Source organism: Moschus berezovskii, chromosome 9, assembly GCF_049115385.1.
Source record: "Moschus berezovskii isolate FMDL1 chromosome 9, NW_MosBer_1.0, whole genome shotgun sequence".
NCBI lineage: Eukaryota > Metazoa > Chordata > Mammalia > Artiodactyla > Moschidae > Moschus > Moschus berezovskii.
Genome location: NC_142468.1, coordinates 21,819,603 through 21,846,768, shown reverse-complemented (window position 1 = coordinate 21,846,768; position 27,166 = coordinate 21,819,603). Strand labels below are relative to the sequence as shown.

The window sequence follows — 27,166 nt, the reverse complement described above, 5'->3', positions numbered from 1 at the left end:
GTCGAACTCTATGCAATTGGACATCGCAGTTGTCAGTGAAGGAGGCAGAATTAGACTCTGAAAACCTGTGCTTGAATGTCTGCTGTCATTTACCAGCCAAATGAGGCCAGGCAAGTCCCAATTGCACGGGGTATCTAGTTTGCTTACCTGTAAAGCTGGATCTCTCTGTTGACTTCACAGGATCATTCTGAGGGTAAAATGAGATGAGGCATTTGTACTGCCCTCTTCAGATGCCAGGTCATGATATTTATAACTAAGTCATTCTAAGGGACTTATATATTCCATCTCCTCCAATCCTGACAACAACTCATGAGGTGGACACTGTTTTTATTCCCATTTTACAGAAAGGCAAGCAGCACCCCAGATAAGTAAAGTGACTTGTGCAAGGTTATACCACTAGGTGGCAGACCCAGGATTTGAACCCATGCCCACAGGCTCCATAGAGCATACAGACAATTCTCTTAGAGCAGTTTCTCATTTTTGTTTGAAGAACCATCAGTACTTTGTAATTGTTCTAACATCCAATCAGGGCTTTTTGATCTGATGACGCTGGGGAGAGCTGAAGCCTTTTAAGCAGAGAGTGACGATTCAGGTTTGCGTTTTAGAAGGGTGACTGGCTGCTGGGTAGAGGCTAAGTGGCAGGCAAGCCGGGTGGGCAAAACTGAATGCAGGAGTTGGGTGGGGAAGCTTGTTTATACAATCCAGGAGAGAAGCTGTGAGGGAGCAGAGTTAACCTTTGTCAGGACCTCTTAAGCTCACAGGGAGAGGAGTTAAGCCCTAGCGCTGCTTCCAGTCGCCTTCAAGTGAGTGGTCCATACCAAAGAAAATAAACACTAAGGGTTGTATTCCACTTAAGAAGGTAAACCATGGTTCTCTTAGGTTGAATGCAGTGGACCTTCTTGCTCCTTTGAAGGGCTGGTGTGATGTGTCTGTGACCATTCCCAAGATGAACTCCTGGGGATCGTCCTAGGCAGAGCCTTCTAACATCCTACGGGCACTCAGGAGAGGTCTCCCTGACTCCTCCGACCCATCTCTGGGGTCTCTTCATCCACAGATTATCGCTCCTATCAGTGCTTTTTCCTCTTTCTTTCCCCGGTCAGGAGACCAGGTCCCCTCTGACCTCTCCTGCTAGGGCTCCTGGGTGACAGAGAAGCTGCCTGTTGGCCTCCTAGTTCCAGGCAGGGAGCCAGGACACCTGGGTTCTAATTCCGTATCCACCACAGGGCCACGGGTTGGCATCATCTCATACCCACAGGGGCCCTCCCCAGTGCGAAGATGCCTAGCACGAGCTTCCTCTCTCTCCCTGACACTGCTCCCGGGGCCGCTGCTGTAGGACTTGGTGTGTTACCTTGTCTGCAAGCAGCCAATGCGCCCAAGTCCCACTCCTAACGCTGGTTACAGCCACTACTCCGTGTGCAGGTGACCTGGCGACTTCCCAGTTCTTCTTGGTGCAGCCGGGAAGCGGATTTCTCAGCCTCTTCTGCGCCCTAGTACCCTCATCTGAGAAAACGGGGCTAGGAGTGTTTTCCCTGCCTATTTCATGCGACTGGTGTGACAATTCAGGTACTGGAAACTAAACATGCTTAAGGTGTGATCATTAGCCGGGCGGGCATTCTGGTACGTTCAGGCTGCTGGAGCTCTCGGACGCTTCCCTGGACCGAAGGGCCAAGAGAAAGTTCCTCGTTATGCCGGTCTCTCCTGGAGCCCACTCGGCCGAGCCAGCGAGTGTCGCTCCTCGGTGGGGACGGTCGCGAGCCGCCCCTCTTTCCTCTCTCCCATTGGCTTTCACCTGCCCGAGGGGCGGCTGCCACGGGCCTCTCGGCCCGTCAGTCAGGGCCGCCGGGCTCCGCCCCGCCCCTCCCGGGGGTTTATAACGGGAATTCCCATGGCCCGGGCTCTGGCATCCAACCTGCTGCCGCCGCGGCCCAGCCGAGCGGAGAGCGCCGCGCGCAGAGCACACGCTCGCGCTCAGCTCCGCTCCCGGGGCGGTTCATGAGCGCGCGCTCCGGCTGCAGCCGCCGCGATCCCGCGCCGCCCCGCCGCCCGCCGTCGCCAGGGTCCCCGGGGGTGGGAAGGAAGGCAGGAAGGCCGGCGCGGCCGTGCGCTCCGTGAAGCCCGCCACTCCTGCCCGCAGCCCGCTGCGCGGACCGGCCTGGCACCATGCTGCCCGCGCGCTGCGCCCGCCTGCTCACGCCCCACTTGCTGCTGGTGTTGGTGCAGCTGTCCCCGGCCCGCGACCACCGCACCACCGGCCCCAGGGTAAGTGCGCCCCCAGCCGCGCGCCCACCTGCGGAACGAGACCCCAGGTCGCTGGCCTTCATCCCTCGGGGACCGGAGAGGGAGGTATCAGAACCTGTGCCCCCCCATCCCGCCACCTACTACCCTGTCGCCGGTGGGCTTCTTGGCGAAGTTGCTGAAATTAACATTTCTCCCATTGTTCCCCCCGCCCCACCCCTTCTTTCTTGCAGCACCGACTCTGCCTTCCCCCTCCTCCCCCTCTCCCCCTACTGTCACTGGTGAGTTCTCTTTCCCCATTTCTCCTCCCGGGGCATTTTGCTCCAAGACTCTTAGAGGTGCCTCCTGCACCCGAGGTGCCTCTTGGCTCTCGGCTCAAGCAGGGCTGCTCCGTGGGCTCACCCCGCGCGCGGTCCCAGAGCGCTGGCGTTCTTGGCAGGCGGCGGCGGCGGGGGGTTGGGGGAGAGCGGCTCTGCCTCCAGGGTTTTAGGTTACCGGAGAGCCACACAAGGACCTTGTGTTGTTGTTGTTTTAAAAAGCGATCGCTGCTCGTAAAACCCACAGCAGATAATTTTAATGCTCCCTCCCGCTGGGCACAGCCTCAGAGGAGGGGTAGAGATGGGGGGCTGTGGAGAGCTGGTGAAGAGGAACTGGCAGCATTCGAGGAGCTCTCTCCTTGCGTTTCGCCCGGGAGGTTGCACTACTTGTTGAACCTTGGTCTGATTGGAGTTCCTGAACGATGTGAAACGTGCCAATTCTGCGCACAGGGCAGGCTGTCCAAGGCATTGTAAAATCTCCGGAACCGACAGCATTGTGTTCCTTTCTGGGCTAGATTCTTGCTCCCATATAACCCAGTTGGTCTAATAAAGGATTCCACTACCTTAAAAAGTGTACTTTTAAACCACCCACTGGTTCATTTGACCAAACTTATCCAGAGGATGGGGCTTCCCAGGTGGTTCAATGTAAAGACTCCCCCTGCCAAGCAGGAGGCTTGAGTTCTATCCCTGGATTGGGAAGATCCCCTGGAGAAGGAAATGGCAACCCACTCCAGGATTCTTGCCCGGATAATCCCATGGACAGAGGAGCCTGGCTGGCGACGATCCATGGAGTCACAAAAGAGTCAGACATGACTTAGTGACTAAACAACCGATGACTAGAGGATCTCTGGCCAAGAATTACCTTATGTCCGGGCAGTTGTCTGTCGAGATAGCTGCCTGCCTTCTCCAGGCAGAAGGAGAGTCCACGTGGAAGTAGCTAGTATCTGTGAAAAGATTGGCTCCTTAACCAGCTTGTGCTTTCCTGGATATTGTTTAGCCTAGGCCATTGCCACCTGTTCAGATTGCAGGTTCTTTCTTCCTAGTGCTCGCTCCGTGAGAATCATCTTTATAACTGTCCTGTGTGTGGGAAAAGCCTCGCAAAGCTTGACGAGCCTTAATGACTGCCCAGATGCTGGTTGATTACATCTGAGCCTGGCTATCACTGTGAGATCAGATTTGCAGCCACTTAGGAAAGAAAAGTGTTTGTCCCCATGTTGGGCCGGCCCTTGCTTTTATGACCAGATGTGCAACAGCAGCAGTTAAAGTGCGGCCGATTAGAGCCAGGGCGTGTCATAAATCCTCGACAGCAGGCATTCCCGAAGCTGGGGCAAGTCAGGGCTCCGGGAGTGACTTTTATGGATGCAGATGAGGATGCCTTTTAAATGAAGCTGCTTGGTTTGATATTAGGACCCGCAGCTTTTAAACTCCGAGGTCAGGAGAGCCACAGCGTTCCCTCCAATAATTAGGAACAGTCAAGACAGAGATGCAGACCAGAGCACCCGGCTGAAAGCTGGATGCCCGCCCACGTGAGAGGCCCGGAGACAAATGGTGAGGGGCTCGTTTGTTGCTGGGCGAGTCTAGGGTCTCAAGCCATATGGCTCTCCTTCCTTGCCTCCTGAAACTGGAGGAAGCAGCTCTTAGGGGAAAGCTAGGGACTTCAAGGGAAAATAAAGATATGGGTTAGTTTTCCCTTGGGCTTCTTTAGTTGATTAATTTGATAGAAATGGTGGAACACAAATAGGAGTGTAAATAGGCTTCTGTGTGTTCCAGTTGGATATTTTTCTCTTTCTCACACAGACTCACACACACACATTTAGAAAGTACCAAGGGAAAGCTGCTGTGTTGAGCATGTGGTTACCTGGGTGCATTTATAGACCCCAGTAAGAGCCCCCATTTAAGAATTCTTGGGCCGGGCACTTTCCATGATCACTTATGTTTATAAGAGCAAGAAGGTGGGTCTTTTTAGTGTCATTTTGAAAGTGAGTCTCAGGAGGGTAAAAATCTTGCTTGAAACATGGTGCATGCACAGCAGTGGGAGCCAAATCCCAGTATATATGGATGTGCAGGTTCTGGGCTTGGGTACTTTTCATACCACCAAGCAGCCGCAGGAAGTGTTCATCCAACTAGCGATGCCATTCCGTTAAATGGGCATCAGGCGAGTCTGTCTATAAGAAAGCACTGTTAACAAGATTTTTTGCTGTCTGCATCGCTAAAGGGTGATGCCTTTGAGTTTCAACCTATTCTGGAAGCCTGCAGTTCTCTTCTGTGGCTTCTTGGTGGCGTCAGAAATGCAGTCCTGGTTGTGGGCAGCAGTGTCATGAGAGGAGCAGAAACATCTGGCCGTTGCAGTGTTCCCTTGGGCATCCCTGGATCTCTTCTGTTAATCTTTTGAGTGACAGAGGCTTAGGGATTGGCATCTTTTCCAGCTGGCTTTCTAGGAAACCCAGAGCATGCCCTTTCGGTTTAACTTTATCTGGCTCACTAATTGAGCTCCCTTGAGGCCTAGACCCCAAACCTTGTCCCCTTATTTGCTTCCTGCCTTCATAAAATGCCTGACATTTGTTTGACTCTGGCTCCCAGCAGCTATCAGGTATCAGATTGGAGGCTATTATGTAGGAAGCACCTGATTTCTTGGTCTCTCAGCTCTGAGCGGCCACATGGCTACCTGGGATGCTGGTCAGGAGCTTTATAATTACAGAGGAGGCAGCCATTTGTTTAATCCTGCACAATTTACTGAAAATGTTTCTGGGGAGGTTTGGATGGGGGAAGGGCTCTCTCAGGCCCTTGGAGTCTGACGGCCAAGCCACTGCCTGTCTTTGTCTAAACCTCTGTTCTGCAGACTGGGAGCTATGTGAAGGCAGGTTCATGCCCAGCTTGTCCATCAGTGTATCCTCCAGAGCTCAGCACAGGGCCTGGCACCAGTGGAATGAACAAATAAATGCAGATGATGCATGCTTTAACATTTTATTTATTTATTTATGTTGGCCTCACTGAGTGGCATGCAGAATCTTTGTTCCCCAATCAGGGATTGAACACTTGCCCCCTGTATTGGGAGCACAGAGTCTTAAGCACTGGGCCACCAGGCAAGTCCCCGGATGATGCATGTTTATCAGTGATTCACAGGTCCCACTTTCTTGGTATAGGACTGGAGTCTGGGAAGAGATTTTAAGAAGTTTGAGAAATAGAAAAAAATTTGACTTCTTAATTTTTTTTTAGCTGTATTCTTTCTCCTCTCTCCTCTCTAGTACTCATCCTTTGAAACCTAGCTCGAGCATCACTCTCCATGTTGGTTAGAATTGATCACTCTCCAGCTTTGCGCAGTTTCAGTATCTGATTCACTTGTGTTCTTAACTTTTGCTAATTTTACAGTGAGTCTTGAGATCAGACCAGCATCTTCATCCTCTTAGCATTAACTTGCCCCTTTGGCATTCCATCCATGATCTTGTCTTGTTAATGAACAAGTTTACAACCTCTCGAGGGCAGAGTAAAGATGTAATTTGTCAGTGTGCTGGTCACACTGCAAAGTGTACTGTAAATATTTATTGAAATGAATTCGACTGTACTATGACATCCATGCTGGAGTCCCTGCTCTCATTTAAATGAAATTGGTCACTTAATAATTAATTGTTTTTTTCCATTTTAGGCTTTTGTTCCTAAAGCATGTGGTTTATGGGAGGTTTGAAAATCCCATGGATGGAGGAGCCTGGTAGGCTGCAGTCCGTGGGGTCGCTAAGGGTCGGACACGACTGAGCGACTTCACTTTCACTTTTCACTTTCACACATTGGAGAAGGAAATGGCAACCCACTCCAGTGTTCTTGCCTGGAGAATCCCAGGGATGGGGGACCATGGTGGGCTTCTGTCTATGGGGTCACACAGAGTCGGACACGACTGAAGTGACGCAGCAGCAGCATGGGTGGTTATGGGAGGTGTGGGGGTGGAGAGACTGAGCAAGCAAAACTTGGATGGGGGAACAAGCTTTGGCTCCACATAAACCCTTTTAAAAAAATCTTGCATTTGCCAAATGTGAAGCAGCTTGTAGACAGTTCCCTTCTCTTTGACTAACCTGTCTCAGTGTCTGGATGAGGGTGGGGCCTTGTGTCTGGAGAGATGCCCTTCTTATTATCTGTGTTCAGAACAAGAGCCTTTTTTTCCCCCCTTTTTTCCACATGGTGGATTTAGCTGAGAGGCTACTCTGGCCAAGAATCTGATTTAAACCTTTTGATGGAGCTGGCACAGTTGAGGAAGACAGGAAGAAGAAGCAATCATCTTAGAAACTCTAGGAAATCCAAGCAAATGGAAAACACTTTGATATTATGTCCTAAAGTTGAAGGTGCGCATTTTTTTGGCCACCCAGCTTGTCTTGTGGGATTTTAGTTCCCCATCCAGGGACTGAACCCGAGCCCTTGGCAGTGAAAGCTTGGAGTCTAAACCATTGGACTGTAAGGGAATGTCCCAAACGTTCACATTTCTTACGGCCTAGTGATTCCACTTCTAGGTGTATACGCCCAAGAAAAACTCATGTCCAGATGGAGACATATGCAACTGTGTTCACACTACCACAGACCTGGAAAGAGCCAAATAGCCATCAGTTGGAGGGCGGAGAATTTCAGTCAGCAAAACAAATGATCAACAGTGACATGCAAAAATATGGATGCCTCTGAGTAATATGATATTAAGTAAAAGAAATACAACGAAAAACGTGGCATCTTTTATAAATTTATAAACAGCTAAAATCAAAGAAAAAACTTTTAAGAATACATATAGCTGCAAGAAAACTATATGAAAAGAAAAACAAAGTACATAGGATCAGGGGAGGTTAGGGTGAGGCAGAGATTGGATTGGCTGGAAAATCATATGGTTAGTGTAAGTTAGTATCAGTACTTTACCTTTTCAGAGGAGAGGGGAGGGGAGGTGAATTTGAAGTTATTTGTCCATTGGCAAAGATCAATAGCTGGTGTATAAAAAATAAGTGTGGATCCTGCATAGGCCAATACTGAGTGTGTCATGAACCAGGTTCAGTCCAGTTCAGTCGCTCAGTCGTGTCTGACTCTTTCCCATGAATCACAGCATGCCAGGCCTCCCTGTCCATCACCAACTCCTGGAGTTCACTCAAACTCATGTCCATCTAATCGGTGATGCCATCCAACCATCTCATCCTCTGTCGTCCCCTTCTCCTCCTGCCCTCAATCTTTCCCAGCATCAGGGTCTTTTCAAATGAGTCAGCTCTTCGCATCAAGTGGCTAAAGTATTGGAGTTTCAGTTTCAACATTAGTCCTTCCAATGAACACCCAGGACTGATCTCCTTTAGAATGGACTGGTTGGATCTCCTTGCAGTGTAAGGGACTCTCAAGAATCTTCTCCAGCACCACAGTTCAAAAGCACCAATTTTTCAGTGCTCAGCTTTCTTTATACTCCAACTCTCACATCCATACATGACTACTGGAAAAACCACAGTCTAAGATTATGATTAATTCAGTTTTTTGCACCCGAGATCAGATGAACACAAATTCCCTGAGTAGGGACTCCTTTCTTGTCTCCTTTTGCTCCCTCCTGTCACCCTTTCCAGATGTGCATCTTAGAAACTACCCGAAATACCATGTTGGGGAGAGATTATTGGTTTTTGTTTGAATTCTTGTCTGGTTAGACCCAGAGCCAGCTAAGGCTGTGGCGTAAATACCTACATCACCTGGCCAACAGGCTCATTTGTAAAGCTGAGCCCTCTGTGGGCCATCGTGCACCTTCCTTGCTCAGGGGGATCAACCTTGTACATCTGAGTCCCCAGCCCTGCAGAGCAGAAAGGTTCACTAGCTGACGCTTGGGCCAGAAGCCTTACTTGCCCGTGGGGGTGGGGGAGGCATGTTTCTGGCTGATCCCTGCCTTCATTCTGGCCTCTTCCTTCACTCCCGATGGCAGAGACTGGGGAGGGGAGCATGGCCCCCACTTAGCAGGTACAGGGCACCCTTTCTCTCCTGACCACATAGAGTTCTATTGTTTAAGCAGCCAAGTTCTTGGCATTGCTGCTGCTGGTGGGGGGGCGGTGATGTCGGTGTGGAGGCCCCCTCCTGCTGCATTTGTCACCGTGAAGCAGTTTGGGAGAGAACAAGGGTTGAGCTGCGGATGGGAAATCAATCAGAGCTGCTTGTGAGGCTGCCAAACAGGGTTAGCGTTGTACAAACGCGCTGTGTGCGAACCCTGAGTCCCTGAGCGGGTAAGAGAACTGGATCTCCACCAACCCCCCGCACAGCCTCGTAAGGACCCCAAGCGACACAGGTCAGTAGAGCAATTAGTGGTACTTCCTTTTGCACCTGATGTCATTCTAAACTCGATTGCTAGATCACGAATTAATCTTAACTTGGGCAGACATGTTAGGTGTGGAGCTAGCTCTGTGTACTTCGGTCTTCCCATCTGTTGATTTCAGCCTGTTTCTTCTGGAGCTGGAGCTGGGCGGCCTCTGCAAAGCCACTCAGAAAGTCTGGAGTCTCAGAAGAAACCCCGCCACCATCAGGGAGGATGGGGACAGAGGACAGAATGAGGTTCTGTGAGATAATGTGTCAGGTGCTTTGAAACCTGACAAATACTCTATAAATGTCAGCAACTGTGCCCCTTCCCATTAAAAACTATTTCTCACTGCAGCATTGATCTGATTCTAGTAGATAAAGGTCAAATGGTTTTATTTTTTATAAGTGTTGGCAGTGGAGAAAAACTGGACTTACTTTCCAGAATGGTTCATTTTTAGGACCAGATAGCATCTATCAGACAGCACTGGGAATTCAAAATATGGGGTATATTAATTATGTCTCTCGAAAAATTCTGCAAAGCCCCAGCAGAGAGGACACAAAAATCGTAATCTGAGATGCTGAGGTGGACAGTGTAATATACCTGAGCCCACCTTCAGGCGCTCAGTGCCCCTGAGTGGCTCAGAAACAAGGACTCCAACAACTTCCCTTTCTCAGTGTTGCTGTGCAGCAGACCTTTTGGCCGGGATGAACATGTCCTGTATCTGTACTGTCCAGTATTAGACACAGGGCTATTGAAGGGACTTTTGTGTTGTTTGTTTGTTTCTTTGCTATTGAAGTGTTAAATGTGGTGCATGAAACTATGGTGTAGTGGCTTTTTAACTTGATCGTAATGAATTTAAGTGTCAATGTCAATAGCCATAGGTGGCTAGTGGCTAGTATTGGACAGCATTGGTCCCTCTCCGAGGTACCCCAGCTTACCTCTCACCGTATATCCCTGCCCCTATGTGGGGATATACAGACGTTGGCTGCCCTGAATACAGCTGAACTGTATTTCCTGACCTCTCCTTCCCTCCTCATCTCTGTCCAAATCCCGCCCATCATTTGAAAGCCTCCATACAGTCCTCCCATCCTCATCCCAGGAGGCTTCTCTCAGCCCCCTGTGCTTTGCTTACCCCCAGGGCAGGTGTGTCCCCCATCTGCCTTGTATTCTAGGCTGATCAGAGAGGGAGAACAATGGGGCACAGTCTTCAGGGGTAGACAGACCTAAGTTTGAGTCTGGCTCTGCCACTGTGAGCCTGGGCTGGTCATGTAACCTCTTGGGTCCTTGGTTCCCCAGTTTGTCTAGTGGAAGTCATAGCATCTACGTTTCAGGGTGGCAGGAGGATGGAGTGGGAAGTCTTAGCCTCCTATTCCTGTTCCTACTCCTATACCTTTTCCTGTTGTAACAAATAGTACAAACCCAGAGGCTTAAGCAACACAAATTTTTGGAGGTGTGAAGCCTGACACAGGTCTCAGTGGGATGAATAATCATCAAAGCTGAGGTCCCTTCTGGAAGCTCGAGGGGAGAATCCATTTTCTTACCTTTAGAAACTGCCTGCATTCCTTGGCTTGTAGCCCCTTTCCACCTTCAAAACCAGGTCAGGTCTTTTTCATGCTGCCATCTCTCTGGTTCTGACCCTTCTGCTTCTCTCTTCCCCACTTAAAGACCCTTGTGATTGCTGACATCGGGCCCACCAGGAGGGCCCAAACCATTCTCCTTATTTTCAGTTTGGCTGATTAACAACCTTAATTCCTCCTTGCCATATAACTTGGCAGTTATTAGCATGTGTTAGTTATTAGTATGTATAGCGTGGCAGTTAATAGCAGTATTAGGATTAGGACATGGGCATTATTCTGCTTTGGAGAAGGAAATGGCAACCCACTGAGTATTCTTGCTTAGGAAATCCCAGTCTGAGCCTGATGGGCTACAGTCCGGGTGCTCTCAAATAGTTGGACACGATTTAGTGACTGAGAATTACTCTGCCTACCACATTCATTAAAGGTCTAATACAGTGCGTAGGTCGCAGAGGATACTTGGTAAGTGGGGGCCATTATTGTGACCTACAGCTGTGAGTTTCTTTCCTTTTAGAATGGTGCTATTATTTATATGATGGTTGAAAGCATGTGAAAATTGATTTAGGGGTACATACAGTAAAGAGTCGGTCACGACTGAGAGACTAAACTGAACTGAACTGAACATACATAAAAGTGTATGATGGACTTCCCTGGTGGTCCAGTGGTTAGGACTTTGTGCTTCCATTGCAGGGGCATGGGTTCCATCCCTGGGCTGGGAACTAAGATCCCACATACCGTGCAACATGGCCAATAAATAAATAAATGTATGAAAATTAAGGGTAATGATAACTCTGAAGCTCAGATTATGGTGGTACCTAGGGTGCGAGGGCAGGAGAGAGAGAAACACTGGTTGGTATTATTTCATGTTTTTAAAGTGGAAGGTGAGTACATGGATATTTAAATTCCCTTTTACAAGTATTGCATACTATGTCATAACATTTTCCATAAAAGATAACAATGCATTTGGATAGATCACAACAAAGTTTTAAGAATAGGAAATAAGTGTTGTTTCTGCACAGTGTTCTCTGCTCCAAGTGTCTGTTCATGTTTTTCCTTTCCCCTGAAGACCATGCTCAGGGTCGTTCAACCAAACTGGTGATCCCCATCAAGCACTCAAGTGCTGGCCACTTCCCTCCTGCCCTTGTAAGGCCCTGAGGCCATGTCTCCTCCCCTGAGCTCCAGGTGGGCCAGGTGGGTACAGGTGCAGCGTCCTTTTTCCATCCCTGCCTGGTGGACCCTCTGCTCTTGTTGTATTTGCTGTCACTGGATAGTTAGAGGTGAGGTTGCTCATTTTCTCGAATTTATTGGCCATTGGTTAGGGTCACCAGAGTTGGCAAATAAAAATACTAATATAAGGTTGCCTAAATTGTAAACTGCATAAACTTGAATAATATGATGTAAAATAATGTAAATTGCATAAGTTGAAATTTACATAACAACAGATAATGTTTTGGTATACTTATTATACTGAATATAATAACTTGCTATAATAATTCTTTGTTATTTGTCTGAAATTCAAATTTAACTGGGTGTCCAGTATTGTATCTGGCAATCCTACATTAGTTCCTTTTCTTCCAGGAGTCATCTGTCAAGTATTTTTGCTAGTTTTTAAAATAGGAGTGGTAGTTTTTTTTTTCTTCTTCACCTCACAGACTGACTTGGGAAGAGTTTTTTTTTTTTAAATACTAAGAATATCAGTCTGTTTTGCTATCATGTCTGGCAAATGCCTTTCATTATGAAAAAATACTAGTTTCAATCTTCTAAATTTTACACCTTTGTGTAACCCATCTGTCATTATGGTTTCTCTCTTTGGTGTCAGGATGAGAAAGGTCTCTTCCTTCTAAGTTTATAGAAATTAGGGTGAATAAGATTCTAAAGGCTCTTAGAAATGCAATGCATGGGTCATCCATTGATTTAATGTTTGATATGCATTTGTGTGGGAAGTGGGCTTCCCTGGTGGAACTTCTTAAGCGGCCCCTGTGGAAGGAGCACTTGTCTTGTATTTCAGAAATCCCCAATAACATTTAGAAAGAAGATATGTCAACCAGAATTATTCTGTCAAGATTATTACTTGGGGGAAGTTTATATAGAAAGTGTTACTTTGAGTAAGCAGGCTTTCTTGGAAATGACGCTAAGACTTTGGCAAAGAGCTTAGACTCTGCTTCATCTCTGGGTCTTTTCCATTCATTAAGAAGACTTCTAAATATACAAAAGCAAAGACCAGTATAGTGAATTCCAATGAACAACTCCTGGCCAAACTTGATTTTTTCACCTGTCCCTCTAGTCCTTTGATCATATTATTTTGTACCAAGTTTAGACATTGTATCTTATTATCCATAAATATTTTCATGTATCTCTAAAGATAAAGACTCATTAAAAAGCTAACCACAAAACCACATCACAACCAAAGAATATTAACAATAATCCCTTAATATAATTCAATCAACATTCAAATCTCCTTGATTATGTCTCAGATCAAGATCCAGTTAAGGTCCACATCGTGCCTTCTCTCTTAATCCTCTTTTAATCTACCAGTTTCCTCTCCATCCCCTTTTCACTTTGTAATTTATTTGTTGAATAAACAGGTTTTTCTAGGGTTTTCATGCTAGCTTTTTTTGGATTATATTCCCATAGAACTGTGTAACATATTCCTCTATCTTTTATATTTCCTGGAAAATGATAGTTAGATCCAGAGGCTTGATCAGATGTAGATCTGATATTTTTTTCCAGTAAGTATATTTCATGGGTGTGCTTCCATTAGGAGGCACATGCCATCAATGATGTTAGTGCAGTGGTGGTCATTTTGGTCATCAATTACCCATTGATCTGATAGGTATTGCCACTGATTTTTAAACAAGTAGCAAGTGATACTGAAAAGCACTTCCCCTACCTTTCGTGTGGCAGGACCATCTTTCTTGTCTCTGAGTTGGCATGGAGGGCTACAGAGGAAGGGGCCATGTTCCCTTCTCAGCAGTGGCCTCCCAATGGCTGAGACTGCATTGACCCCAGCGCTGTGAGAGAAACTCTGCCTGATTTCTTGGTTGGTGGCCTAGGAAGGGAGTTTCCTTGGTTTCTGGTGGAAGTGGTAAGAGCACAAGGGAGCTGGTTTTATTCTCTGGTGCTAATCCCTAGACCTTTGAAGTGTGACTGTAGATCAGCTTTGTGTGTGATCTTTGGTACCGTTTATATCAGTTGGGAATTTATCTTATAAGAAACAGATACCATGTTTTGAACTGGCTTATCCAATGAAGGGGATTCATTGACTCAAGTAATAGAAGGTACAGATACAAAGTAGATTTCAAGACTGGTTTGATTCAGCAGCTTAACGGTGTCATCGAACATGCAGTGCCTTTATATTCTCCCCTGTGCCTTTTTGTGGTGTCTGTTTAAGCCAAAGCCTAGCTTTTCCTGGTGGCAGGATTGCTGCAGTGGTTCCACGCTTCATATATAAACATCACACTTTCCAGGGGAAGGAAGAGAGAATTGGCCTCCAGTCACACTTTTCTGGGTACTCTCAGAAGACTTTGGCTTTTAGATTATTGATCTAAATGGAATCAAATGCCCACTCTTTTAACCAATCCCTTTGGCCAGGAAAGTGCCGTGCTGTGAGTGATGTAGGCCTGGATTCCTTAGACCATCCCTGTGCAGTGAGGGAGGGGGGATACCCATTTCTGGAGTGGAGGGTCAGGTTATTTTTCCTCCTTCCTCCTGACCACATGGCTGTGTAAGGTGGGAGGGTGGAAAGGATGTTGGGGCAACAAGGACAATATCCATCTGGGGATTTGTAGCCCAGCAGAGTGGTGGGCGGTATGTGGGGTGGGAAGTGTGAGGACATTTCTGGTCAGAGCCCAGAGAGGGCGATCTCCTGTTGCTGTGTGACCAACTCCTTTACCAACTCCTTTACAGGAAGAATAAATGACCTCCAGGGTGACATTCCCAGGTGAGGAGCTGATCGGAAAAAGGGTATGTAGGGAAAGTTTTGGAGAAGGCAATGGCACCCAACTCCAGTACTCTTGGCTGGAAAATCCCATGGATGGAGGAGCCTGGTAGGCTGCAATCCATGGGGTCGCTAGGAGTTGGACACGACTTAGCGACTTCACTTTCACTTTTCACTTTCATGCATTGGAGAAGGAAATGGCAACCCTCTCCAGTGTTCTGCCTGGAGAATCCCAGGGACGGGGGAGCCTGGTGGGCTGCCGTCTATGGGGTCGCACAGAGTCGGACATGACTGAAGCGACTTAGCAGCAGCAGCAGCAGCAGGGAAAGTTTGGACGCTTTCAGAGTAGAGTAGGCCACATGAAGATGATTCCAGAGGGCCCCCAACATGACGAGAACATGACATCATAGGCCCACAGATGGAAGGAATATCAGAGGTGCCTTTATTTCCTCCGTGAGTTAGCCGTGTGGACTGTCTGGAGTCTACATAGCTAACCCTTGGCAGAACTGGAGCCAGAACCCAGATCTCCATCTCCATTGCTCTGTCCTTGACTTTTCCATTCAAAGATATCCTGGAGAACTTAGGGAAGTGTCAAAAGTCTGGCCAAGGGGAGGAAATAGCCTGAATTTTAGGAGAGGATTCTATTTCTGAGTTGCCTTTGGCCAGTTCACCAGCTTAAAGTGGTTGGAACATGTGGCCACAAACTCAAGACATGCAGTCTTCAACCATCCTCGTTATTATACCTTCCATTTCCTAGGGCTCTGGTTTCTTAGTCCCTGAAAGACATGGATTTCTGGTTTCTGCAAATTCTGATGGTTTCAGTTAAATGTGCAGCAAAGCAAATAGAACAAGGAGCCAGTGATAGACGTAGTTTGAAGTGAAGGTAGATCTGGGTGTAAGACTCCTCATGCTTGTCAGCAGCAATGCAGTCGGTGCATATCTGTCCAAGTTAAGTGGCAAATGGTCCAGAGCACAGAAGGTGTGGTTTTTGGTTGGCACAGTGTTTTCCTGGGAGACCTTTTAAAATCAATACTCAATTTGAAGGTTGAAGAGGAAACCCTTTGTGTTTGTTGAAGAGCATCTGAAAGTGTCCACAGCCCTCCTTCTATGGATGCTTCCTGTCTCTCGGGGCAGGTTCACAGCTGCACTAGCCCCAGGTAGCCTAAAGTCAAGAGCTGCCCGGAGGATAAGATGCATCATTTCCATCCTTCTCGTCTTGCCCTTTGCCCTGAGGACCAGGTGCCCTCTCCTGATGGTGTGTTATTATACTTTCTTCTCCCATCAAGGGAGAGGCTTAGAAAAAGACCAGGCCCAAATCTGTTGTGGATTCCCAGTTTGTACTTTTTCTTTCATTAAAGCTGCGTTTACCTTGAGAATGAAATACATCCCCTGACTCACTGCTGAGCAACAGGAGAAGCCTGAGCCATTACCATTCGAGCTTTCTTGCCCATCCAGAAGGTAGTGTAATGTAGTGGTTGGGGTCTAAAGAGGCCTAAGATTAAGCCCTGGCTCTACTGCTTTCAAGCTGTGTGTCCTTTGGCAAAGTAGCTAACCTCAAAGCTTCGGCTTCCTCATCTGTAATTTGAAGACATTATGTCTCTCATTGGGTCATTGTGGAGCTTAAATGAAGTAATGGCAGGATGCTCAGTAAATATTACCCACTCATAAAAAGAACAGATGTAACAAGAAAAGATGATTCATATGAGAACCCAGTATTTTTTTTCCTTCAGTTCAGTTCAGTCGCTCAGTCGTGTCCGACTCTTTGCAACCCCATGAATCACAGCACGCCAGGCCTCCCTGTCCATCACCAACTCCTGGAGTTCACTCAGACTCATGTCCATCGAGTCGGTGATGCCATCCAGCCATCTCATTCTCTGTGGTCCCCTTCTCCTCCCGCCCCCAATCCTTCCCAGCATCAGAGCCTTTTCCAGTGAGTCAACTTGTCGCATGAGGTGGCCAAAGTATTGGAGTTTCAGCTTTAGCATCAGTCCTTCCAATGAACACCCAGGATTGATCTCCTTTAGAATGAACTGGTTGGATCTCCTTGCAGTCCAAGGGACTCTCAAGAGTCTTCTCCAGCACCACAGTTCAAAAGCATCAATTTTGTTTTTCCTTAGTTGGAATTAAAACTAAAAAGCTCATCAATATATATGGAAGAGCTCTCTCATCTGTGGTTCTATTTCCTTTTTTTAAAACATAGTTTTTGTGTGCAATAAATCAAATATCCCCATCTCCCATTCCTTTCGCAATCCAGTGTAGGTCAGGAGAATCCCCTCATGGAAGTGGGTGGAGGAGGAAAGATGCTCTTTGGTGAGATCTTCCTCCGTGTGCCATGTGGCTTTGTCTGCTCTGAGGGACTGTAGTCTCTCTCCTTCCTGAAGTCTTCTTTCATTTTCTCTTTTCCCGGCATGGTAGGTTGCTGGTAAGAGGTAACCAGAAGGCCCTGCTGACGTGCCCTCCTTATTTCTGAGCTAGGGGTCAGGCTGGTGACTGCCCAGTACGTGTCCAGATCTGGTCCCCAGGCAAAGTCCGTGGAGCCCGAGGAGCAGCGTCTGGTTTTGCCTGGCCACCTCCCCCTTTCACTGGATGCTGAGCCTTCCCTTGTCTGGGGTTGGAAAGTCAGTCCCAGCGAGCCTGTGGGTGGGCCTGCACCTGATCTCCAGGCTGCTTTTAGAGCATTTCAGAAACAAAAATCCTTCCTGTTAGCATGACTTCCTGGAGGGCTATTTCCAGATAGGATGGCTTGTGCCAACCATACCCACTTTTTTTTTTCCTCCATGATGGCTCAGCTGTAAAGAATCCACCTGCAGTGCAGGAGATGCAGGAGACTCAGATTTGATCCCTGGGTCAGGAAGATCCCCTGGAGGAGGAAATGGCAACCCACTCCAGTATTCTTGCCTGAAAAATCCTACGGACAGAGGACCCTGGCGGACTACAGTCCAAAGAGTTGCAAAAAGTTGGACACAGCTGGACAACTGAGCACAAATACTTTTGTTTGGTGTATTTAGACCATCGGCGTTTAAAGTGACTAGTGGTTCCGTTGAATTAACATCTCTCATATTTGCCACTATTTTCTATTTGTTGTTCCTGTTTTTTTTTTTTTTTTGTCTGCCATTCTTTTTCTGCTGTTGTGTTTTTAACTGAGTGTTTTACATGATTTAATTTTCCCTCCTTTCTTAGCATATCCACTATACTTTAAAACTTTTTTTTGTAGGTTTCTCCAGAATTTGCAATATACATTTACAACTAATTCAAGTCCACTTTCATATAACTCTATACTACTTCTTGGGTGGTGCAAGTACCTTAAAATAACAAAATACTACAAATTCCTTCCCTCTGTTCCTTGTATCACTTATTTCAGTTATACATAAGCTATTGTCATTGAATACATTGGTGCTATTATTGTTTTGAACAAACTGTTATCTGTTAGATCAAATAAGAATAAGAAATGTGTAAGTTTTTATTACTTCTTTAATGCTGTTCCTTTCTTTATGTAGATCCAAGTTCCTGACTTATATACTTTTCTTTCTCTCTGAAGATCTTCAACATTTTTTATAAGGCAACAAATTTCCTCAGTTTTTGTCTGAGAAAATCTTTATTTCTCCTTCACTTTCTCCAAGTTTGCAGGATACAGACTTCTAGGTTGATGAGTTTTTTTATTTTCTTAACACTTTTTTTCATTGTCTTCTCATTTGGATGGTTTCTGAGGAGAACCCCAATATAATTGTTATCTTTGCTTTCTTATAGATGAAGTGTTTGTTTCCTCTGGTTTTTTAAAACTTTTCTTTCTTTATCTTGATTGTGGTTTGAATATAAAATGCTTAGGTACAGTTTTTTGGAATTTATCTTTTCTGGTATTCTCTGAGCTTCCTAGACCTGTGGATTTGGTGTCTGACATTTACTTGGGGGGGAAATTCTCAGTTATTATTTCTTCAAATATTTCTTCTATTCCATTTCTCTTTTTTCTCCTTCTGATATTACTATTACATGCATGTTACATGCCTTTTGTAGTTGTCCAGTAATTCTTGGTTATTATGTTCTATTTTGTTTTTTCTTTGCTTTTTGTTTTCTATTTGAAAAATTTCTGTTGCTATATCCTCAGGCTCAGGGATTCTTTCCTCAGCTGTGTCCAGTCTACTAATAATCCCATCAAAAGCATTCTTCACTTCTGTTATAGTGTTTATCGCTCACATTTCTTTGGGATTCTCTCTTAGAAGTTCCATCTCTCTCCTTACATGGCCCATTCTTGCATGTTGTTTGCTTCTCCCATTGGAGCCCTTAGCATACTAATCATAGTTTTTTTAAAAGTTCTTGATCTGGTATGTCTCTGCCATATCTGAGTCTGGCTCCAGTGGTTGCTCTAATTCTTCAAATTATGTGGTTTTTTTTTTTTGCATTTTAGTAGGCCTTGTAATTTTTAATTGAAAGTCAGACATGATATACTGGGTGAAAGTGACTGCAAATAAATAGACTTTTAGCGGTATGGTGGTAAGGTGTAGGGGGCAGGAGGTATTTTGTAGACCTATGATTAGGCTCAGTCTTTGAGTGAACTCGGGCCTCTGCACGGTGAACCTCCCAAGTGTTCTAAGTCTTGTCCTCTCCCTAGGTGGTACAGGATGGCTAAAGGGGGCTGGAATGGGGTATTTCTCTTCTCCCAGGTCAGTACAGTTCAGTTCAGTTCAGTTCAGGTCATCAGTCGCTCAGTCGTGTCCGACTCTCTGCGACCCCATGAATCACAGCATGCTAGGCCTCCCTGTCCATCACCAACTCCCGGAGTTCACTCAAACTCATGTCCATCGAGTCGGTGATGCCATCCAGCCATCTTATTCTCTGTGGTCCCCTTCTCCTCCCGCTCCCAATCCTTCCCAGCATCAGAGTCTTTTCCGGTGAGTCAACTCGTCGCATGAGGTGGCCAAAGTATTGGAATTTCAGCTTTAGCAACAGTCCTTCCAATGAACACCCAGGATTGATCTCCTTTAGAATGGACTGGTTGGATCTCCTTGCAGTCCAAGGGACTCTCAAGAGTCTTCTCCAGCACCACAGTTCAAAAGCGTCAATTCTTCAGCGATCAGCTTTCTTCACAGTCCAACTCTCACATCCATACATGACCACTGGAAAAACCATAGCCAGGTCAGTTGCTGCTGCTAAGTCACTTCAGTCGTGTCCGACTCTGTGTGACCCCATAGACGGAAGCCCACCAGGCTCCCCCGTCCCTGGGATTCTCCAGGCAAGAACACTGGAGTGGGTTGCCATTTCCTTCTCCAATGTGTGGAAGTGGAAAGTGAAAAGTGAAAGTGAAGTCGCTCAGTTGTGTCCGACCCTTAGCAAGCTCTGATAAAATCCTAATAAGTTAGACCCAGGTAAAACAGTTTCTCTTGAGAGTGGGCATTATTAATAGCATGAACAAAATGTTCCAGCTGTTTCTAAAAGGGCTGCTTTTCCCTCTCTGTGCTGGAAGCGTGAAGGGATTCCTCCCTGATAGTTGTTGTGAGACCCTGGTACATGTTCTTGCCTATCCCCAGCACCCAAGGGTGTTGTGTCAACTGTGGAAAACCTGCTGATCAGGTATTCCTCAGAGCTAGAGCAAGTCTGCTGTGCATCACAGGGCAGATTGCTTGTCCATCCCTGTGTTAACCGAGGGTGGTTGGGCTCATGACCATAAAATCACAAAAGTCTGGCCTGGTTCACGGGCCCTTAAGTCATGCCAGCTCTGAGGAGCTGAGACCCAGCAGATAGGAATCTTGTTACATCCTGTAGACTTGTATTTCCTAAAGTAGAGGCTGTAGCTCACCGCACATGCTGCAAGGTCCAGGAATCTGTATTTCTGAAAAGTGCCTCGGATGATTCTCATGCTTACTCTAGCTTGAGGCTTCTTTAGGCTAAAACTGTAGAAAGGAATAAAATCTATCAGATAGGGACTGGAACCCATGACCTACGCAACCTGTGACTTAAAAGAACATGTGTGCTGTACTTAGTCACTCAGTCGTGTCCGACTCTTTGCAACGCTATGGACTGCGGCCTGCCAGGATTCTCTGTCCGTGGGGATTCTCCAGGCAACAATACTGGAGTGGGTCGCCATGCCCTCCTCCAGGGGATCTTCCCAACCCAGAGGTCGAACCCAGGTCTCCTGCATTGCAGGCAGATTCTTTATTGACTGAGCCACCAGGGAAGCCAAAAGAACATAAACCAATGCAAATTCCATTTGCCCTTTTTTTTGTGTAACATTTATTTAGTTACACCGAGTCTTAATTCAGCACGTGGGGTCTGTGTTGTGTCGTGTGGGACCCTCTGCTGTGGTGCCTGGACTCTCTAGTTGTGGTGCTCAGGCTCAGTAGTTGTGCCCCACGGGCTCCAGAGTACGAGGGCTCAGTTGCTCTGAGGCATATGGGATCTTAGTTCCCTAACCAGGGATCGAACTCACGTTCCATGCATTGCAAGGCAGATTCTTAACCACTGGACTACCAGGAAATTCCTCCATTTGCTTTTGCTGATAATTCAGTTCAGTTCAGTTCAGTTCAGTCGCTCAGTCGTGTCCAACTCTCCGTGACCCCATGAATCACAGCACGCCAGGCCTCCCTGTCCATCACCAACTCCCGGAGTTCACTCAAACTCATGTCCACAGAGTCGGTGATGCCATCCAGCCATCTCATTCTTGGTTGTCCCCTTCTCCTCCCGCCCCCAACCTTTCCCAGCATCAGAGTCTTTTCCAGTGAGTCAACTCGTTTGCTGATAATTACTTACATATATTAAGGGCTTCCCTGATAGCTCAGTTGGTTAAGAATCAGCCTGCAGTGCAGGAGACCTTGGTTTGATTCCTGGGTTGCGAACATCCCCTGGAGAAGGGAAAGGCTACCCACTCCAGTATTCTGACCTGGAGAATTCCATGGACATGGGGTTGCAAAGAGTCAGACACAACTTTCACTTTCACTTACATATATTAAGACAAACTCCCTGGAAAGAAGTGAGCTTTTTGAAGTCTCTGGCCTCTGCTCTTCCAAGTGTTATGTTCATGTCTGAAGGTAGAGGAACATCTTGTTTTGGGTTGGGAGCCATTCCTGTACTGGCATGAAACTGAGGATCTTAGCTGAAGAGCAGTTTCAAAAGGGTGGTGTCCAATTCTGTGGAAGACAAGTCTTAAGGGCCATGTGCAACTGCTATACCATGTGGTAAAATTTAAAACAAAGATTTCTTTTTCCAGCTCCTTGTCCCATACTCAGGGAGTGTCCATGAAGACGAAAAGATGAGAGCTCCAACGTAGATTAGTATAGCAGACTCCAAGAAGTTCCAAAGAGACGGACTGGTTGGGTTTCTCTATGACCATCTTTGCTTCCTGGACTGGGAGCTTTGGATCTGAGCAACTCTAATTAGGGAGGGGCATCTGGATTCATTCTCTCATTCATTTATTCGAGTTGCCCCTTGATGGGTCCTTGGCAGGTAAGGGGAAAATTGTATTTGCCTCTGCTCTGGAAAAACCACTGAGTGAAAAGACAAAGCATTCTTCTTCCTACTGGGGAGAGCCATCTTTGGGAGCAATGTGACAAATGCCCGAGAATGGACATCTTTTGCCAGACGGAAGCATTGTGCAAGTGCATGTCACTAGAGGCTTTGTCTGACGTCAGATGCACAACAAATCCTTCAATGGTGCATATACTACCCTGCTGGGAAACTGGGACATTTCAGTGGCAGAGTAGCATGATGTATGGGGAGAGAGCTTTCCCTGCATTCTGTGGGGACTCTGTCCTGTGACCTATTGAGAACCCTATTGTAATAAACATCCATGGTTTTGTTCTGCCTAATATCTATTCTCTCTTCCCTGCTAATAGAACCTCTGTCTTCTTTTTCCTCTCAGTGCCCATCATCGAAGTGCACTGATTGCTCCTCCTAGTTGTGGGTTATAGGTGTGACCTGGACTTGATCAATGAGGATGTGCTCTCTCCTGGGCCAGGGATGGTCATGAGACCCAACCTGGACCCATGAATTTGATTCTAAGGCTTAAGTGTGACTGTTGGGGGACGGAAGTTCTGGTTGGGCTGGGACACTGTGAGGATATAGGCCTAGAGTGGTTGGTGGTCACTCGGTCCTTATGAATGAACAGTTTGCTGGAGAATAAAGCTAGCACAGAGCAAAACAAAGCAGAGAGAGGAAAGAGGCAGGTTTCTGATAATATGTTGTGAGCATCTGAATACAGCTATGCTTCAAGAGCCCCTGTTTTCTTCCATATATATGTCAGTAACTTCCTGGAAGAGGAACTCAAAGGCCTATTGATGAAAGTGAAAGAGGAGAGTGAAAAGGTTGGCTTGAAGCTTAACATTCAGAAAACGAAGATCATGGCATCTGGTCCCATCACTTCTTGGGAAATAGATGGGGAAACAGTGGAAACAGTGTCAGACTTTATATTTTGGGGCTCCAAAATCACTGCGGATGCTGATTGCAGTCATGAAATTAAAAGACGCTTACTCCTTGGAAGGAAAGTTATGACCAGCCTAGATAGCATATTAAAAAGCAGAGACATTACTTTTCCAACCAAGGTCCGTCTAGTCAAGGCTATGGTTTTTCCCGTGGTCATGTATGGATGTGAGAGTTGGACTGTGAAGAAAGCTGATCGCTGAAGAATTGATGCTTTTGAACTGTGGTGCTGGAGAAGACTCTTGAGAGTCCCTTGGACTGCAAGTAGATCCAACCAGTCCATTCTAGAGGAGATCAATCCTGGGTGTTCACTGGAAGGACTTATGCTAAAGCTGAAACTCCAATACTTTGGCCATCTCATGCAATGAGTTGACTCACTGGAAAAGACTCTGATGCTGGGAGCGATTGGGGGTGGGAGGAGACGAGGACGACAGAGAATGAGGTGGCTGGATGGCATCACCGACTCTGTGGACATGAGTTTGAGTGAACTCCGGGAGTTGGTGATGGACAGGGAGGCCTGGCGTGCTGTGGTTCATGGGGTCGCTAAGAGTCGGACACGACTGAGCGACTGAACTGAACTGAACTGAACTTCCTGTGATAGATAAAGCACGGCCACAGTTTCTTTGTGGCTCCTTCCACAGGAGGTAGAGTCTATGTCCCTGCCTCTTGAATCTGGGCTGGTCTGTGCCTTGCTTTGACTTGTAGAACGTGTTGGGAGCAACTTCATGTGAGGTCTGGAGACTAGGCCTCAAGGGGCCTTGCAGCTTCTGCTTTCACTCTCTGGGACTTCTGCCCTGAAGCCACCAAGTAAGAAAGTCAGCCTAACCTACTGGAGGATGAGTGGCCATGTATAGGAGAACTGGAGTGTTCTAGCCAACTGCTGATACCACTTGCCTACCTTGTCAGGGAGGGCCTGACAGCCTAATGGACCTTCCAGCCTAATGAGCAGCTGAATACATCTGCATGAGTGAAACCATCAGAAGAAGCTCCCCGTCAGCCCACAGAATCATAAGTTGTTGTTTTAAGCCACTAAATCTTGAAGTTTTGTTCTACATCAATAACAGCTCATACACTCCTTTTTTGGCTTAAGTTAGTTTGATGTTATTTGCTATCATTGCAAATGAGACTGATTTGCAATAGTTCTGTTCAATGTAGTTATTTAATAAACTAAGCTTGACCAGAAATGGACCTTTGTGGAACTTCTTCCCACCTCTGCCATCAAGGTGGTGAAATCAGCTATCTACGTATAGATCTTCACTTGTTGGGTGTATACATGAACTCACTTGTTGATGGAATCCATTTCTTGCTCATGTTAGTGTAACTTATCTGAATGATAAGTACCAGTGTCCTCAAAAGGTCCTTCCCTGGTGCCTCAGTTGGTCAAGAATCTGTCTTCAATTCAGGATACTTTCTGCAATGCAGGAGACCTGGGTTTTGTCCCTAGGTTGGGAAGATCCCCTGGAGAAGGAAATACAGCCCACTCCAGTATTCTTGCCTGGGAAATCCCATGGATAGAAGAGCCTGGTGGGCTACAATCCATGGGGTCACAAGACTCAGATATGACTTGGCGACTAAACCGCCACCACCACTGTCTTCAAAAGGGCTAATTTCTCCAGCACACACACACCTGAGGGGAGACCACTCAACAACTCTTTGAGTTTTTCATGGAGCAGAGAAAAACCATTCCCACTGTGGCATTTCTAAATTTCTGATCCACAGAATCTGTGAGCATGGGAAAATTGTTGCTTTAAGTTGCTGAGCTTTAAAGGGTTACAGACTGAATGTGTGTGTTCCCACCTCTGTTTGAATGTTGAAATCCTAACCCCTCAATGTGATGGTATTGTGTGGGGGCGTGTTTTGGGAGGTGATTAGGTCATGAGGGTGGAGCCCTCATGAATGGGATTAGTGCCCTAATGAAAGAGACCCAGTGAGCTCTCTTACCTCTCTCCCCTGTGAGAACAAGTGAGAAGATGCCATCTATGAAGTAGGAGTTGGGCCCTCACTGGATGCAGAATGTGCTGGTAATGGCAATGTGCCTCTAATTCAGTGACACTCAGTAAAAATGAGGCTGGATAAGACAGAAATGGAAGAGAAGAATTAAGAATGAACCTAAAAAGAAAGTAGGAGAGTAAGGTATGGCATAGACCTATGGCACACTCCATAAAAATTGTGCTGCGTTTTTGACATGAATATGTTCACAGTGGATTTAGAGTGGAAAAAAAGGAGGTCCAAATGTTATATATTGTATTCTGAACTCCCATTTTGTAAATGATAAATATACACGGAAAAGGAGTACACATTAAAATGTTAATAGTTTCCTCTGGGTGGTGGGGTTGTGAAGATATTCATTTTTCTCGTGTAAAAGGAAGATGTGGTTCTTGTGTGTATAAATACAGTTAGTAAAAATGGAACCACCACTGAACCTGAATATCTGTTCATTGCAAATGTGAACGGCGAGCGGTAGGATAGAACAGATATCTACTGCAAGAAGGTAAGGCCTGGCTGCCACCTTTGCTGGCATTTTGCCGTCTTGTGTGAAACCATGTTGCACCTTCATGCTGGCTGCTGCTCAGAGGATGGTGGGACCTGGGACAGATTGGCCATAGGACGGGCTGTGTCTAAGTTCAGAAAAGGAAGGAACCCTGCTAGACCCCCAAGAGTCTGCTAGCCAGACTGGGAGGGCCTGGGCCTCTGCAGCCTTTCTGCCCTCTGCCCTCATCTGGCCTCCGTCCTGTTTCTTTGAAAAATATGTATATCTTGGCCGCTTCTCTAGCTCTGATGGTGCCTTGGGTTCTGCTTGTGGTGTTCTGGCCTTCCGGTGCCCTGCGACGTCCTTCCTGTGAGTGTTGGAGGATGGAAGAGGAAATAGACCTTTTTGGTCTATTGTGGTAACCTCCTCAGGTACAATTAGGATGTGGGGTGCGCTGGGCTTGAAACAGGGCAGGGGAGTGTTTTCATTCTCTTTCCTTCCCCCCTTTCCTGTTGATCTGAGGTGTTGTGGTGTCTATATGTGTGTGTTTATTTGAGGCAGAATTTTATTTGGGAGAATTCAACTCTCCAGATCCCACTCCTCTTCCTGTGGGCTTCCCTGATAGCTCAGTTGGTAAAGAATCCACCTGCAATGTAGGAGAACCTGGTTCGATTCCTGGGTCAGGAAGATCCGCTGGAGAAGGGATAGGCTACCCACTCCAGTATTCTTGGGCATCCCTTGTGGCTTAGCTGGTAAAGAATCTGCCTGCAATGAGGGAGACCTGGGTTCAGTCCCTAGGTTGGGAAGATCCCCTGGAGAAGGGAAAGGCTACCCACTCCAGTATTCTGGCCTGGAGAATTCCATGGGCTGTATAGTCCATGAACTCGCAAAGAGTCAGACAGGACTGAGTGACTTTCACTTTCACCTTCTCCTCTTCCTGTCTGTCCCCCAGCATTTTATACTCATCTGTGCCAAAGTCCTTGATGTTGATGGGTCAGTTTGTTTGCTGTAATTTCTTTTTGCCCCACTAGACTGTGGGCTCCTTGAGGGCAGGAACCTCATTACTAACTACTTTGAAAGAACTCAGAAGACAAGAGATCTGTCTTCAGTCTCTGTATTTCTAGGGCCATATTGTATCAGATGCTGAATAAAAACCTCTGGAGAAGGCAATGGCAAGCCACTCCAGTACTCTTGCCTGGAAAATCCCGAGGATGGAGGAGCCTGGTAGGCTGCAGTCCGTGGGGTCGCTAAGGGTCGGACACGACTGAGCGACTTCGCTTTCACTTTCACACGTTGGAGAAGGAAATGGCAACCCACTCCAGTGTTCTTGCCTGGAGAATCCCAGGGATAGGGGAGCCTGGTGGGCTTCCGTCTATGGGGTCACACAGAGTCGGACACGACTGAAGTGACTTAGCAACAACAATGGTACCAGGCAGCATTTCATCATAAGTGAGGGTGTTTCCTGCATCTCTGAGTCACAGTACATGTTTACTGTATATGCTGTGTAATTTAACATGTGAATATGATCTTATGATCTGAACAGGTGATAAACCCCATCCAATAGCAGGGATTGGCTTATGCCCTTCTCTATTTGTTGGAAACATCTCTAAGCAAATACGTGTCTCTGATGGACTTCACGTTGATTTTATAGGACTGATACATTGAATTCTGCCTTACAAAGTTCCCCCTGCAGTATCTAGATGGTGTAAAGTTAGCCTGGGGTGGGAGACAGCTTTCAGTTCAGAGTGTAACTGGATTGGGGTAACGTGATTTCTGGCAAGGGTTTATGTAAAAGTTATTCAAAATTGTGACTGTATCTTTCATGAATGTTCAGTCTCTTATTTTTGCAAAGAGCTATTTTCTATTGGAAAACAATCTTGGGTTTTAAGTTAGGCTGTGTAAAAGGCTTCCAGAAAATGTCAGGGCATTTTCTAAGAGCACCCTAGG

At 46.6% G+C, this 27,166-nt stretch overlaps 1 protein-coding gene across 3 annotated transcripts in view; it reads left to right on the top strand.

The window, feature by feature from the left end:
- The first annotated feature begins 1,903 nt into the window (after nt 1-1,903).
- The window catches only part of SMOC1 (SPARC related modular calcium binding 1), a 149,084-nt gene continuing 123,821 nt past the window's right edge, over nt 1,904-27,166 (top strand). For all 3 annotated transcript variants that reach the window (XM_055436265.2, XM_055436264.2, XM_055436263.2), the window contains exon 1: nt 1,904-2,259. In XM_055436265.2, coding sequence (XP_055292240.2) covers nt 2,161-2,259 — 99 coding nt within the window. In that variant the 5' untranslated portion in view covers nt 1,904-2,160. The remainder of the gene's footprint in view (nt 2,260-27,166) is intronic.